Below are 14,251 nucleotides of genomic sequence, written 5' to 3'. Positions count from 1 at the left end.
TTAGACTCTGACCACCATTGAATGTACATTCTTAACGCATATTTTGCGATTTTTGATTCATGTACATAAATTGTACATACATTTGTGTCCCAATATTCAATAATTCATGACTCATCGATGGACGCGCGTTTAATTATAATATATTAACTACATCCACATAAATTAAGATGAATGTGTGTCCAGATATCGCGAACAGAGCGAAATTCAACGGATGTATGCAAATTTCATTGCCATATTCTTCGCACACGTGATATATAAGAATTTTTGAATGAGACTGGAAGCGAACATATTATAAAAATATTGTCGCGTGAGAAACATCGTTTAGGCTCTGGTCATCGGATCGAGTAGACACCTGTCGATATCCATTCGAAACGACGTACGCTCTCTGTGAGCCATTTAATGGAAAGGACAAAGGGTATCGGGAGCAGGGGTAAAGGACGATTTGGTTAGTAAGTTAGTGCGAATACCCACAGAGGTCTGAGAAGTAGTCAATAGCTGTTTGTACTGATTGGTAGCTTTGAGTGAGACGCAGCGGTTTCGTAGCTTGGCGCAGACCGAGTTTCTAGCTGTTGTTAGACTCACAGCCTTCATGATGCTCTTGTCCCATGCGATGCTGGCCTCGAGCATGTAAAGCGCCATGGCAAGTTGCGCCGACGTGTGCGCTCGTGCTGTCGCTTCCCGCCAGGTGTTTAGACCCCGTGGCGTTGTTTCCTCTGGTGGTGCAGGCGCCTGGTTATTCTGCTCGGAATTATTCAAGTTTGCGTTAGCGGCCGCCGCCTGTTCCGCCTTGAGGGCTGCCAAGTTGGGATCTCCCGTGCTACGAAATTACCAACACAAAATTAAAATATAATTATATTGTGTAAACCTTTCGCCTTACAAATTTAATTTAAATGTTAATTAAATGCTTTAATAATAAAATAATTAAATTTTATTTAAGAAGCCTTTTTTATATCTTTTCAATGATATATACAATTTTTCTACGAAATAAATAATCATAAATTTTCCTTTTATTATCAAATATTAAGGAAATTGAGACAATTATACACAAAAAAATAAAATAATTGAAAAAATTTATTTTACCAAACGCCTAAAGGTGGTTTCAAGTATCTCCTTTCTATAGCTGCCTCCAAAGAAAGTAGCCTTTGCCGCGCTTGTTCAACCGCGTTAATCTTCTCCATTTCGTTTAACTTCTCGATTTCCTCGGCTTCCTCGGTTCCTGCTCGCGGTGGTAGCTTCCAGCCTTTGACTTGCATACTAGCGTTAGCCACTTTGTCTTCAAGTGCTTCCACTTGTTCCAAGAGTTGAGCATCTACTCGTAGCGCAACCTGTTCGCTCCAAATGCTCGGATCGTCAGGCATCGGAATTGGTGTATTGGGATCATCTGGTTCCGCTTGAAGTTCCGTGGCGGCCATGTTGCCAGGATCAACATTAATTCTACCGGTTACAGCTAGGAAAGACTCCATCGTTGCCCACGTTGTGCGTTTCAACTCTTTCTCGCGAACACCACGAGAATGTAGATGCTCTAGAAGTTCTTGGAAAGTATCGACATCTGTTATCCTCGACCAACCGTATCTCAGATCTGTGTAAAAAAGACAATTAGAATCATTATCCTCATGGGTATATTCTTGTTTTAATATTCACGAAGTGACTTACCTCTCGGCACTGGTTTGGCTTCCCCTGGAGGTGGTAAACCATGCACTTTCAAATATTCTAGTTGCACTGCCTCATCTTGAGTTAATATCAAAGGCGCTGGACTGTCGCATCTATCATAACTCGGACTAGCCGGTGGCGGGAATATTGGAATTCTAAGCTCGGTCGGCTCGGCTATGCCAAAGATTTGCTTAGTGCTAGGTCCCGGAGTATCGCACGTTTCACGCGGTAAAATGGAGAACCAATTAGGTTCGGCATTGCTGTTGTCTGAAATAATCGACATAACTAATATTAATTAAAAATATTGAAGAGTCTGTTCTGGGCAAGGATTTATAGAAACTCACTAGAAATAAAGGAGCCGTTGAGTTCCTTCCCATTGTGCAGATTATTAACGTGATTGAACTTGTCGCCATTCGGTATTGTTTCGACGATCTTATCCTCCATCATTTTTACCAAAGGTTTCGGCGTGTCTTCGTCCATCTCTTCGTTCTCCTTTTTCACTTCCTCTTTCATGTCGACATCTTTACTGATTACCTCCGTCTCCTGTTTTATTTCCTCGGACGTGACATTTGTTTTCGCATCTGCCATTGTACTATCGATGTCGTTGTTTTTCTTCTCCTCCTTTACACTTTCAGAATTCTCTGAGCCGCAATTTTGTACAGGCTCCTTCTTACAGTTGACCCCCTCTATCTCAGACTTGACCTTATCTCCACGAGATTTCGTATCCTCATGCTGCTCGCTCGAGTTATGCTTCTTTTCATCTTTAACTTCGTTCGGTGCCTCATTTTCACGATTTTCAGAATTCGTTTTGCTTTCGCCCTCTTGCTTCACCTCGGACTTCTCTTCTATCGGCATGTTTTTGTACTTCTCATCAAGTTCTGCTTGAAGTTCGAGAACTTCCGGTTCGGCACTTTCCATAGCTTCTACAAAGATGCCGCCAGAGCATGCTAATTCCCAATATCTCCTCCAATACCTGTCTTGACCGAATATGTGCGCACGGAGTTGCTTCGAAGAGCTATTCAGCTTTTGCAATTGTTCCTCCGATTGTTTCAGTAGTTTATCCAATTTCTTACCCAATTCTTCGCCAGACAAATTCTTGTCTTCCTCCTAAACAAGAATTTTTTTTTAAATATCAAATAAACCTTTGTAGACTAACTTAAGAGTAAATCAATGTTTCAAGATACCTCTTCTGGCTGAGTGCCTTCACTCTCATTCTCAGACATGTCTTCTACTTCATCCTCGTGATGAATCTCGTCTGGTGTAGGTGTCGTTCCTACGGCAGTGGACGTAGTATTGCTTTCTTCCTCACCTTCCTTCTTCTCGATAGTGATTGTATCGCCAATCTTGTTCACAATTACGCCCACAGCCTCCATTCGGACTTTTCGACTATGTAATTGTCTAAGTCTATATAAACACATAATAAACAATATTATTAAAACATCTGAAAAAACAACGGAAATAATTTGTAACGTATTTTTAATTAATTTGATTTAACTTTTTTGACATATCTATAATAAAAAAATAAGTTATGACAACTTTTAATATTATTAATCCATCAATTTCATCTTCTAACGAATTATTTTTTCATATCACACAACTTACTTTCTGATTTTGGTATCCAATACGAATCTCTCCTTCCTCAACTGAGCCACAGTCTCGAGGCTACCCTCTATCTGTCTGATCACAGCCTTATTTTGCAGCAGCTCATTACAGAGGAAAGCGAGCATCTGCGCCTTATGCGTGGGATTCAACGCTAGGAAAGGCTTATCTCTTAATCTTTCGGACATCTTCCACGTTTCGTTGTTATGTAAGTGCTCATAGAACTGCGCGTTCTTTCCTGAACAGGTTGAAGCGTAATCGCCGCCGTTCTGATGATGATCGGCAAATTTCTTGTCGCGCTCACGCTCAAGGCACACCCCTGTCAGAGCCTTTACTTCGCCGGTTGCGTTCGCGTACAAATAAATTCGCAGTACTTCACTAATGTTGGCGTGAGTGATGTCAGCTTGACGTAAACTTTGACCCAAGCCTGTGGTGTGTCTGGCTGGTTGCGGAATTCCTGGGTCTTCAATAGCACACACTAACAGGTGCGTCATAACTGACAGCATCTCCTCCTCGGCTTCCTCATCATTGAGAAGGGCGAGTTGAAGACTTCTCAAGCTCGGCAGCGAGTCCATGTCTATAAAATAGGTCAATGATAATCAATTTCAAATAAAATGATTAGTAATTGTTACTCCGACGTATGTAAAACAAAATGTTCTCACCGAATCCTAAAGTCTCCCCGAAATTGTGTAAAAATTCGAATACCATGACGATGTCTGCGAACGCTTGCCCGGAGAGCTTGAGTCCAGGTATTCTTTTGACTTCTGGCAGTGGTCTGTGATCTGAAAGATTAGTCAAAATTAGAAGGAGTTTGTTGGAGTCCAAAACTCTCATCAGTCACAAACTTGGCATCCAAGTTCTTAGCTCGCTACGTGACGCAGTAGGGGCAATGTTCTCATCGCGTAGTATCAGTCACTCTTTTGTTCACGTACCTGTCAGTTCCATATCCTCCACGGGCTTGCGAATTTGTTCAATCAACTCCATCTCGACTCTCCTCTGTTCTGCTCGCTTTTCCTTCGTCGCTATCCTCTCAGCCCTGGCCTCCAGGCGTTTCTTCTCTTTCTCCTCCATCTTCCGACGATTCTCCAATGCCCGTACCAGGGCCATATGCTGCCTCCTTCTCTCCCTCTCCTGCGGTCATCGTTCATCGTTACAGTAACACGCAGCAAAACTAAGTGATATGCTCATGCAAATAATGTTGAATCAAGACAAAATTGCGAATAGTGTATATAGACTCTCCGGTGTGTATTGCCAATAAAGCGTAGTTTGTGTGTGTGTGTGTGTGTGTGTGTGTGTGTGTGTGTGTGTGTGCGTGTGTGTGAAGTAGAAAATCACAAGAAGCTATTACTTTTTGATTAAATCAAAGAACAAAAGGGATTTTGAAGAATATATTAGAGAATTTATATATTTTTTTAAAAAAACATAATTATAAAGTTTAGTTAAAATTTAGTTAATTCGAACGTTTAAAGAAATGAGCACTTTAATTATTATTCGAGTTATATCCAAGTTTCCATACAGTTTTCCCATGATTTTCCACTTTACATTTGTGTCACGCACGGACAACGGGCCAAACTCTACAACTGTCCCAAATACTCTTCCACGCATTACATATTACGAACAGTATTGTTACACGGATGCACTGATAGGTAATAGGAGAGCAATCCGGCGCGTCGTGGCGGAAAAAAAACCCGCCCAATTTACATTTACAGTGCGCAGAAAAAACCGTGCAGCTTCTAGCAAACCAGATCTAGCGGCCGCCCGAGCTATGAAAAACGATCTCCCTCAGTCCTGAAGTTTTTAGAAAACCCAAGAGAAATTTCTATTGAACGCGTTGTTATTATATGTATATGACAAAACGAATAAGAAATTTTCGATTTCTTAGTACTGAACTCAGAGGTGCGAACGCGTGCTTTTTCTTCGCTAGGATTCAAAGCTTATGAATTGTAATGATTTGTGGAAGCTGAAGCAAGTACAGATCAATTAAGTAAGCGGGCTTATTGCGTTACGGACAAAAGTATGATATGCCGAGATGCGTTGAGTGATAACGTATAAACCGCGACACATGATCCGACACAAACCATCGTTAGATCTCGAATTGACGCCTGTCGGAAACTTAATGAGAATGTAACGCATAAAAGCCGTTCGTGTGCACGCCGCCAGTTTGCGATGTAACGCAGAGCCAATGCGAGTTAGTTGCGAGAGCAAGTCGCTAATTCGTTAATGCCGTTCTGTTAGACGCTAGATTGGGTATGTGACATACCAGCTCGACGGTGTAGAGCATCTCGCGCTGCTTGGTGAGCTCCTGCATGTACATCTGCGGCACAAAACACATCCACAGTCCACTAGTGCTCAAACCGCCACACTCAATCTAACAATCTTTTTCTCGCTTTCTACCGTGTAGATGTTGTTCTCTACTTATCAAATTTCTGTCTGTCACAAAGTTAAATCGTGTCGCGAAATCGGCACCGCGATCGACCTTTTCGCGACAGGATTGTTGAGCAATGCGCGGCAATGATATGTTGAACTGATTTTTTTTATTTATTTTAAAGCGAGCGCGACAAGTGATTGCAGGTGTCTCATCTTCATTCTAATTAAATTTTTGCGACAGTTCGTTTATCAAGTGTAAGACTACAAAGTTTTTTTTTTCCCAAGAACTTCAAATCATCATGTGTAGAAACTTTGCAATTTTCAATACATAAGATTCGTTATATTTAATATAATTAAATATCTTATTAATGACTTGCCAATTTGTAACAAATTTAAATTTTTATTAGTGTCTGTTTGGAAGCTAATGAAAAAAGATTGAAATTTTATCTGTTTCAAAAATGTTCAAAAATGGCAAACCCTTTAAATTTCCACTGTACATATTTTGATACTCGAATGCACATTGAGAATTGCACTAAAAATGATTTTAATTCGAGATTACTCAGATAATTCGTAGTCGAAATTCATTGCAATGAAGATTGAACATCCTGCGTGTAATATGCATTGATGCATTATACACTTCCCCGAAAATGATATATTAATCGCATCAGCAATTTTGCTTTTTCATGTCGATGAATATTGGTATTACAATATAAATAATGAGTTAGAGCTGAGTGAATAACCGAAACAGAGAATGTTAGATTCTTCAGAGTATATTTTACAATGTAAATTGAAACTTATTAATCGTCGAAGTAACATGTAAAACAATAGCGTTGTATACTTTGTACTAAATGTGCGTATATAATTAATTTTTTTTAATGTAATCACTACTGAATTACTGTTGTGTTAAACATTAAAACAACACGTACGATTTCTTTGCCTTCAAAAAGATACGCGATAAATATACTTCGGAACAATGGCATGAATAAATACTAGTGTATAACGTGCTATTTTTCAAGAAAAAAAGAAAAAAATAATTTCTCAATTCTCAAGATACGATTTTAATTTTTTACTTTAAAAAATTAAATATTTTTAACACAATTTTTTAGATTAGATCTCTATTAATATTCACGTCAGAAATTAAATTCTTCGCAAAAATCTCTACGAATCTTTACAACGTCAGAGAGTTCGAAATAAGATGTACCATTCAAACATTTCTACGGAAAAATTGCATGCAAATTACACGAAGTTTTCACTACCCGCAAACACCGTTTTTTTTTTCAATAATTAATAAATTCTATTACGTAAAATATTCTGCTTCACGTGTTCACATTATTTAAAGTAATTGTGCTATGTATACGCGTCTGACGAAACAGGGTTCACTGATTTCCGGTTTATTCGATCCTTACGTAAAAGTAACTTGTTCAGAGTACGGTATCATCGTAAAAATAAACGGGAAACAACGAATGAAGGCGATAAAAGTAAAACAGCACCTCTACGTCTACGAGAGACACACTCACGCACACTCACGCTAATCTACAGCGACGAAACGATTGACGAAGAATGGTTCGTTTTAAGGCAAGAACTCACCTGCTCCTTCAGCATGACCGCCTGCTGCCTCTTCAGCTCTCGTTCCTGAGGAATTAAAGGACTCTTTAATACAACTCTGGTACTGCGTGGTCGTTCGTTCGCGTATTACATCTAACTTTAGGCGACTCGAGAAGAATGAGGTCGGGCATTAACATAGTAACGATTGTTGAATTACCTGTTGCTTCCTTTGTTGTTCTTCCAGTCGGATCTTCTCCACCTCTTCCTGCCGTTTTTTCCGTGCCTGCGCATACGCCATACACACGTCACTCGCATTCGTAATCATGTTTATTAAGAGGAAACTTAGGCAATTTCGTTTCTCGTTCGCGGGATCGCTCGGTATTTATGACAAGAGAAAGAGACATTGTTTCAAAGAAAACTATTATCTCGTTACCGGTTACTGATAATTGGTCAATTGGATCTGAGGTTACCGTTATTCCTTACTGATTTTTCGCAGCGACGATCGAGAAGGTTGCAGAACGAGCAGAAAAGCTATTTTATTACAAATTCAGTTTAAATTATTAAAATTTTTCTTGTAACGTTTGTTTGGCATTCGTCGTACGTCAGAATCGAATTTATAACAGCTATCATTTAAAATTCTGCATTAGCAGTCTGTAAAAAAAAATTTAGACTTTACTTCGTAAAAAAATATCCATAAATTTTTTTTAAGTTTTAAATTATACACTGCATTGAACTGTGTTAAAACTAAAGTTACAGAGACCGTCGCATCATAATTTTCAAAATTTTCTGGCTGTATAGAATTTTGACATTTATAAATATATGTTACTTGTGAATGTTCAGCGCGAAATTAGCAATTAATTTTTTATGCTACCGCCTCGATCTTCGCTTCCTAATTTACGGACTACTCTAGAGGAAATGAAATTCTTATCGAAATCGCAATCGAACGAATAAACTATACATATTCTCCACGTTTTTTTTTCTCGGATTTTGATTTTGTGATATTCACAGTGTAATTTGTGATTCGAAGACTACGTGTGAAAAGCGATGTCTAAATAGCGCAGATCAGTGATAGGGATTAAGCACTACTCTAAAGTTCGGGGATATAGCTGGAAATTAGTAACGGGTGCATTTTTTTTTTTTTTTTTTTTTTTAAATACTTTAATGTCATATTATTTGTATTTGAAGCTGATCCTTTCTCAGCACAGATTTTCCTAGGAAGGTCCCGTAACTTTTTAACAATCTACCTCGAGAATAACTAAATATTGAGTTAAAGTTATGATAAGTTGATTGTGAATTTAAAGAAGGAACAACCTACTTTCTACTACTTTGCACCCTTAATACGTGAAAAATAGAGTACGCTGGAGTTTCGGAATTACAAATCGTATATCTTTGTGTTTTTCCCGGCTACGCTGCTCATGCTACGAATCTAAATCTGTATCTCTGCTTTTGCTAAATGCCCGTAGTTTACTTTCGTTTCCGTCGACTCGGCGATCCGATTATTGCGCTCTCGTGGACTCTTTATCATCGGATATGCTAGGTTCATTAGCAGCCGTGAAATAACGCACGCTCAGTTTCTACATACCGATGAGCATTGCATATTCAATTAGCGCAATAGGTCCTCGTAAAAAATCCTTGTACAAAGAGAGAAAGAGAAAGAGAAAAAGAGTAGCAAAGGCATGCGATTTAATAAAAAAAACCCCATCAAGAAAGTGACGCGTAATACGCCGAGACAGCAACCAAGCATAACGAAGATTGACTCGCTAGTGAAAGATCTGAGAGTGAACTCGACAACAAGAACACGAATGGAAATAATTATATTTATCATATAAATAGAAGAGGTAAGAGAGTCAATTGTGTGAAAGATAATAAGAGAGCGTAAATTGTTATTATAAACCAACACCATTATACAAGATGAACAGAGACCGAAGAGAAGTAGAAGAAATATATGTGGAAAAGTGAAAAATCTCAGCCGGGCATGCAAGGAGCCAAGCAATACTCGCCTATGTATGCACATATTATATCAACGGTACGTATATGTACCATCGCTTAAGCTGATAAATAATATAAAAGGCTATCGTGTCGTTTTACCTAAGGAATATAAAAAATGTAACAGTAGATAATACATAGTAATAAAAATATATGTAATATATATGTGTATATATTTATATATATATATATATATATCTATATATGTATATATCAAGTATGGGTGTCGCATATCAATTGCGCGGGTAATTCGTGTGTCGTTTTCGTCCACAGTACAACGAGAAGGTAAAGGAAAGCTTCTTGTATATAATCGTGTAGCGAATATACTCGAATACTAGAGACAGGTCCTTCGAGAAGTATGGCATGCTGGATAATCATGTAGCTAGCTGTTATTTTGTATAGTGACAGGAGAAGCTAGGCACAGGATAGCATTGCGACAGTCGGTTCATATATTATCGTATATATATATCGTGCCTACGTATATATCGTCAGCCTTAACGTGCCTCGATCGCAGTGTGTCGATCTAGCATCTGGATCCCGCGCGATTCTCGATGGACCGCGCTTTTCCGTCGCCGATCTCGGAAATCACGTCGGCCAACGAGAGCACGAGGATCGACATCGGTGCTTCTTCTTTATAATTTTTCGCCGGATTTCGGATTTCTCGCTCGGAAATTTGCCCTTTATCGGTAAAAAAATTGATGGATCATTAAATCTAAACATAAATTTCGAAATATACTTCGAATAAATTGAGGATGAATTGGGTAAATCAATCTATATATATCTTAGACGTTACTTTAATTAGAGCTCTATCTTCGTTTTAATGAGATAGAGGACAGTAATAACATTAATTTTGGTCGTTAAGTAAAAAATTATGCAAATTTATTGAATAAACACACTAATAGAACAATGATTTCACGATACGAAGAGGAAGAACTTATTTCTTCTATAATTTTTATTAAACGAACAATAAAAACTCATGATTCTTCAAAATTAATTCATACGTGTGAATGTAATTGAATTGTCATTTTTGAAAGTAAGTACTGTCATAGATAGCACAATGAACGATTACTGATAATAAAAAAATAGAATTCCGAAATCCGTTTGGCCGGACGAAGAGATCGGCCACGTTCAACTCTACGAAAGCACGGTGATGAGCATCTATATGCATGATGTGTGTAGTATGTGTGTACATGTTTTTTTTTTTTTTTTTTCGTTTCATTACGCGATATAAAATAGTGGATGGGGGTGAATTCACGACGCCAGTAGCAGGTTCGTCTCTTCATTTTGGCGATACACGTTGAAACTTTCTAGTATTATAATAAGTATTATAATGAGAGAGCTCGGAGAATCGTGAAACTGTACGACTGGAAAAATATCATGAAACTCTCTGAATGGACACTCTCATGTTCATAGGAACATTGAATTTTACCCACCGACGTAAAACATGGATCTTTCAGCTTTGTTTCAACATAGCCGCAAGATATTTGGGCGACTAACAACCGAGATATTATTTGTGAAATATATTTTGAAAGGAATTTCAAAATTCGCCGATGTTTGTAAAATGAAAAACGATTTTAGGAATTAAATAAAGGAAAACTAGTCAGAATTATTAACGTTCTCCTTGTTGGATGTATGCTTTACAAGGAAGAAGAGAATATTCATGTATCAATTTATTCTTACTTTCATTAAGATGGGATTTGATGAAATTTTACTGTGGACATTATTTTTCAAAGCAAAGAACGTTGAGGAGAACGTTTGAAAGGAGCGTTGAAGAGACGACGAAGGCTGACGTAAAATGGTAAAATTCGCACGATATTCGTCTAGTGGGAGCACCGGAAGCACTTATATTATTTCACCCCACGCAAACACACGTAGAAGAATCGCGGGCCGCGAGCCGGTATACTCACGGTATAGCTCTTACCTCCGGGGATCTCTTCGCCCTTTCTATTGCAAACCGTGTCCGGATCGCGGAGGAAATTAAAGCCAAGGAAAAAGACAGGGACATCCGGAAGTAATAACGACTCACAAGACAATATGACAACACTCATTAGTGAACATGATGTGGTCGATGATGGATCCAAGTGGCGCATATGTCGGGATATCGAGCTTTCGAGACATTACGTGAGGGATGTCAATGGGGAAATCAATCCGGGTCCAGGCGGGCAAGACCGTGGACAGAGTGACTGGCGGACGGAGGAAGAGGAGGCGGGGGGCGGGGGATGCGTCATACGACATCTTACCTCCAGAAGTTCCTGACTCTGCGTCTGGGTCTGTGCCTGCTGGTGGGTATTGTCCAGCGGGATGATCGTGGTCGTCGTGCCGGTCGACGTAGTGGTCGATGACAGGTTCGACGAGGAGATCGACGTCGTCGACTGCGGTGACGGTACGAGGCCCGCCGATGCCGGCGGCAGGGTGAGGGTAGGGTAAGGTGGTGGCGGTAGTACCGGCGGTATCACCTGCACCTGCGGAGGCGGCACGACCACCCCAGAGACCAGAGACGGCGGCGTCGTCGTGATCGCGTTCGTCGTCGTCATCGACGTCGTTATTGCCTGCACCGGCGAGCAGAGTCCGGTCGTCGTCGACACGAGGGACGACATCGACGGCGGCTTCTTCGACGGCACGTCCTCGACGTCCGACTGCTGCATCACGTCGCGGTTACGCCAGCTCTCGGCGATGCTCTCGCGATTCTTCCAGATGGTGGCGACCGTACTGCTCGCCAGACCCAGCTCGCGAGCCACGTCGCTCTTGCTCTTGCCGCGCTCGATCTCTTGGATGATCTTCATTTTCTGCTTGATCGTGAACGCGAGCCGCTTTCGACCCTGTGTTGGTGGTGGTTTACAGGGATGCCCAATATATAATCGATCGCGTTAATCGGGAGGAAGGTGGTCGTTTATAGCAACCACGTGCGACCGGTCGTTCGCGGTCGGGGGGATTCAGTCGAGGCGATACGCGGAGATCACTTTACGCGAGAAAATCTTTCCCATGCAAAATATATTATCCTAAAAAATATATATTTTTATATCTCTTCTCTCGAGACTTTAAAACGCTAGATTTATAATGTATCGCTATTTAATCTCTCACAAGAATACAAGTAAAACATAAAGCGATACTATTCGCCAAATTAATTCCATCGCGTTATTATTGCTCGCGCTAATGACTTTGATAATCGCGGTTTTATGAACTCCGCGTACCATCCTTAAAAAGACTAAAATATGTGTAATTCCGATAAAGCCAATTTTAGATACTATATAAGCACATAAAAGCGATTACCATTAAAGGAAAAGAAAAAAAAAAAACACGCGACATACTCGTCGACTATTTATGAAAATATTAAATAATACGAAATTAATTTTCTCGACTATTTCTCGTAATGTGAAACACAATATAACAACACAATACACACATAACAAAATAATAACGCTCTCAATTACAACGATACTTTGCTAAATTATGCCAATCTCAGTTAGCTCATCTAAACATAATGTACATCCGTTTCATATTTCGTTCTCTACGTCTCAGGGAAAAAAAAAATCGATTAGGATCGGTTATATACGGTCTGGGCATCCCTATTTCGCGTTTTTCCACTACATACGAGCCCACGTGTAGCTACAGTTACTACACTATTGTGTCGTCTGACGTCTCCTTCTATTCTTTCAAATTGCACGGGCTGTGTGTGTATGTTCGGGCCAGTGATGTGCGTGTGGATGTGGAATGCGTGTGTGAATGCGAGGAAACATGAACGAACGAGTGACAGTGATTGAGGGGGACAGGGTGATAATCTGGCTTGCGCGAGGATTCCGATGGGGTAGTTTGGAGGACTATCACAATGGATGGACTTTTGAAATTTCTACAATCGCGCGCCTCTATTTCGTCGGGGTTTTCCCTCGTGTAGAAAAATTTCCAGAATAACGATCCCATTAAACACGATTATATTCCAATAGCGAAATGTATCCTCGCGTCCTTTGCAAGATGTAAATTAAAATTTTTAAATTTGTCCTCGTTCTTATGGAATCCGATAGCACTCGGTAGCGAATGGGAAATATTTCTGGACAATGCGCGATTCTTTATTCAATGCACTTTATTTATGCTTCGATCCTTAAAAATTTTACATCGTCTAAAACATTTTTACAAATAGTATTAATAAATAACTTTCTCATGCGGTTAAAAGTGTATAAATGATGTACGTTTCGTCTAAAGTGTAGAATCGAAGGAATATCAATTAAAATTATAATTTTGATATCGAAAGATGAAATTTCAGATGGTTCAGATGGCACGATAATCGAGTACTTCTCCATCAAGTAAAATTTTTCGTTGTCAAAAACAATTCTTAATGAAATGCAATTATTTGACTCATTATCCGGTGGTGCCGACAAAAATGACGGGAAACAAAATATATCAACGATACTTCTGTTTACAGCGTACATAAAGGCATCAACAGTATCGATTGAGAACACATGGAATTGTTTCAAAACAGATCTCGATGTATGAAATATTGAACATTGCGCAAAGAATTTTGGAATTTAAACAAATATTGGCATCCATATTAATTTATTCGTGATTCTCGCGTTTGCATTAAAAAAAAATTCAGTGCGTGTATTTTAGTGTACGCTGAGAAGAAACAGTAGATCACGATAAAAAGAATAAAACTTTTCTTTCATTAGACAGTTTGAATGCCAGACCAGTTATTATTTTTTTTTTTTTTTACTTTATTTCTTTTCCTCTCTACAATATGGATATTTGTTTGACAAAAAACGAAATCGCGAACTCAACTCTCAATGGTTTTCATCGAATGATTAAACGTAATAATTTGACAAAATTAAAAAGGGTGAAAAATTAATTTAAATGAGGTGGGAAAGAGGGTGGGGTAGGGTAGGAGGACATGCTGGGTTCTCCTGTCACTATCGCTAGCGGTTTTTGGTTGGCTATGGGTGTCTCGTGTATTCTGGGACATTAGAGGTTGTAAAAGGTTCATTGGACGTATATATATAGTATAAGAAAAAGAGTTTCTCTATACAAGAATATTCATTAAAAAAAAGTCGTATATAATATGTATAGATAGACAGATGTATATATATATACGGAGATAATATATATATGTATATAT

The 14,251-nt window shown here is 39.2% G+C and overlaps 1 protein-coding gene across 15 annotated transcripts in view; it reads right to left on the bottom strand.

Moving 5' to 3' along the window:
- Window positions 1–14,251, bottom strand: part of LOC105199959 (bromodomain adjacent to zinc finger domain protein 2B) — a 163,979-nt gene that overhangs the window by 6,353 nt on the left and 143,375 nt on the right. For 6 of the 15 annotated variants that reach the window (XM_026130288.2, XM_026130289.2, XM_026130294.2 and 3 more), the window contains 12 exons: window positions 11,388–11,966; window positions 7,379–7,444; window positions 7,204–7,248; window positions 5,510–5,563; window positions 4,182–4,380; window positions 3,912–4,031; window positions 3,253–3,826; window positions 2,835–3,054; window positions 1,995–2,757; window positions 1,654–1,935; window positions 1,081–1,579; window positions 472–817 (listed from right to left, as the gene is read on the bottom strand). In XM_026130288.2, coding sequence (XP_025986073.1) covers window positions 472–817; window positions 1,081–1,579; window positions 1,654–1,935; window positions 1,995–2,757; window positions 2,835–3,054; window positions 3,253–3,826; window positions 3,912–4,031; window positions 4,182–4,380; window positions 5,510–5,563; window positions 7,204–7,248; window positions 7,379–7,444; window positions 11,388–11,966 — 3,747 coding nt within the window. The remainder of the gene's footprint in view (window positions 1–471; window positions 818–1,080; window positions 1,580–1,653; window positions 1,936–1,994; window positions 2,758–2,834; window positions 3,055–3,252; window positions 3,827–3,911; window positions 4,032–4,181; window positions 4,381–5,509; window positions 5,564–7,203; window positions 7,249–7,378; window positions 7,445–11,387; window positions 11,967–14,251) is intronic. The other 9 variants (XM_026130296.2, XM_026130290.2, XM_026130292.2 and 6 more) reach the window with 9 other exon arrangements.

Source organism: Solenopsis invicta, chromosome 7 (assembly GCF_016802725.1).
Source record: "Solenopsis invicta isolate M01_SB chromosome 7, UNIL_Sinv_3.0, whole genome shotgun sequence".
NCBI classification, from domain to species: Eukaryota; Metazoa; Arthropoda; class Insecta; order Hymenoptera; family Formicidae; genus Solenopsis; species Solenopsis invicta.
The sequence above is the reverse complement of the archived record's forward strand: the minus strand, read 5'-3'. Positions and strand labels throughout refer to the sequence as shown.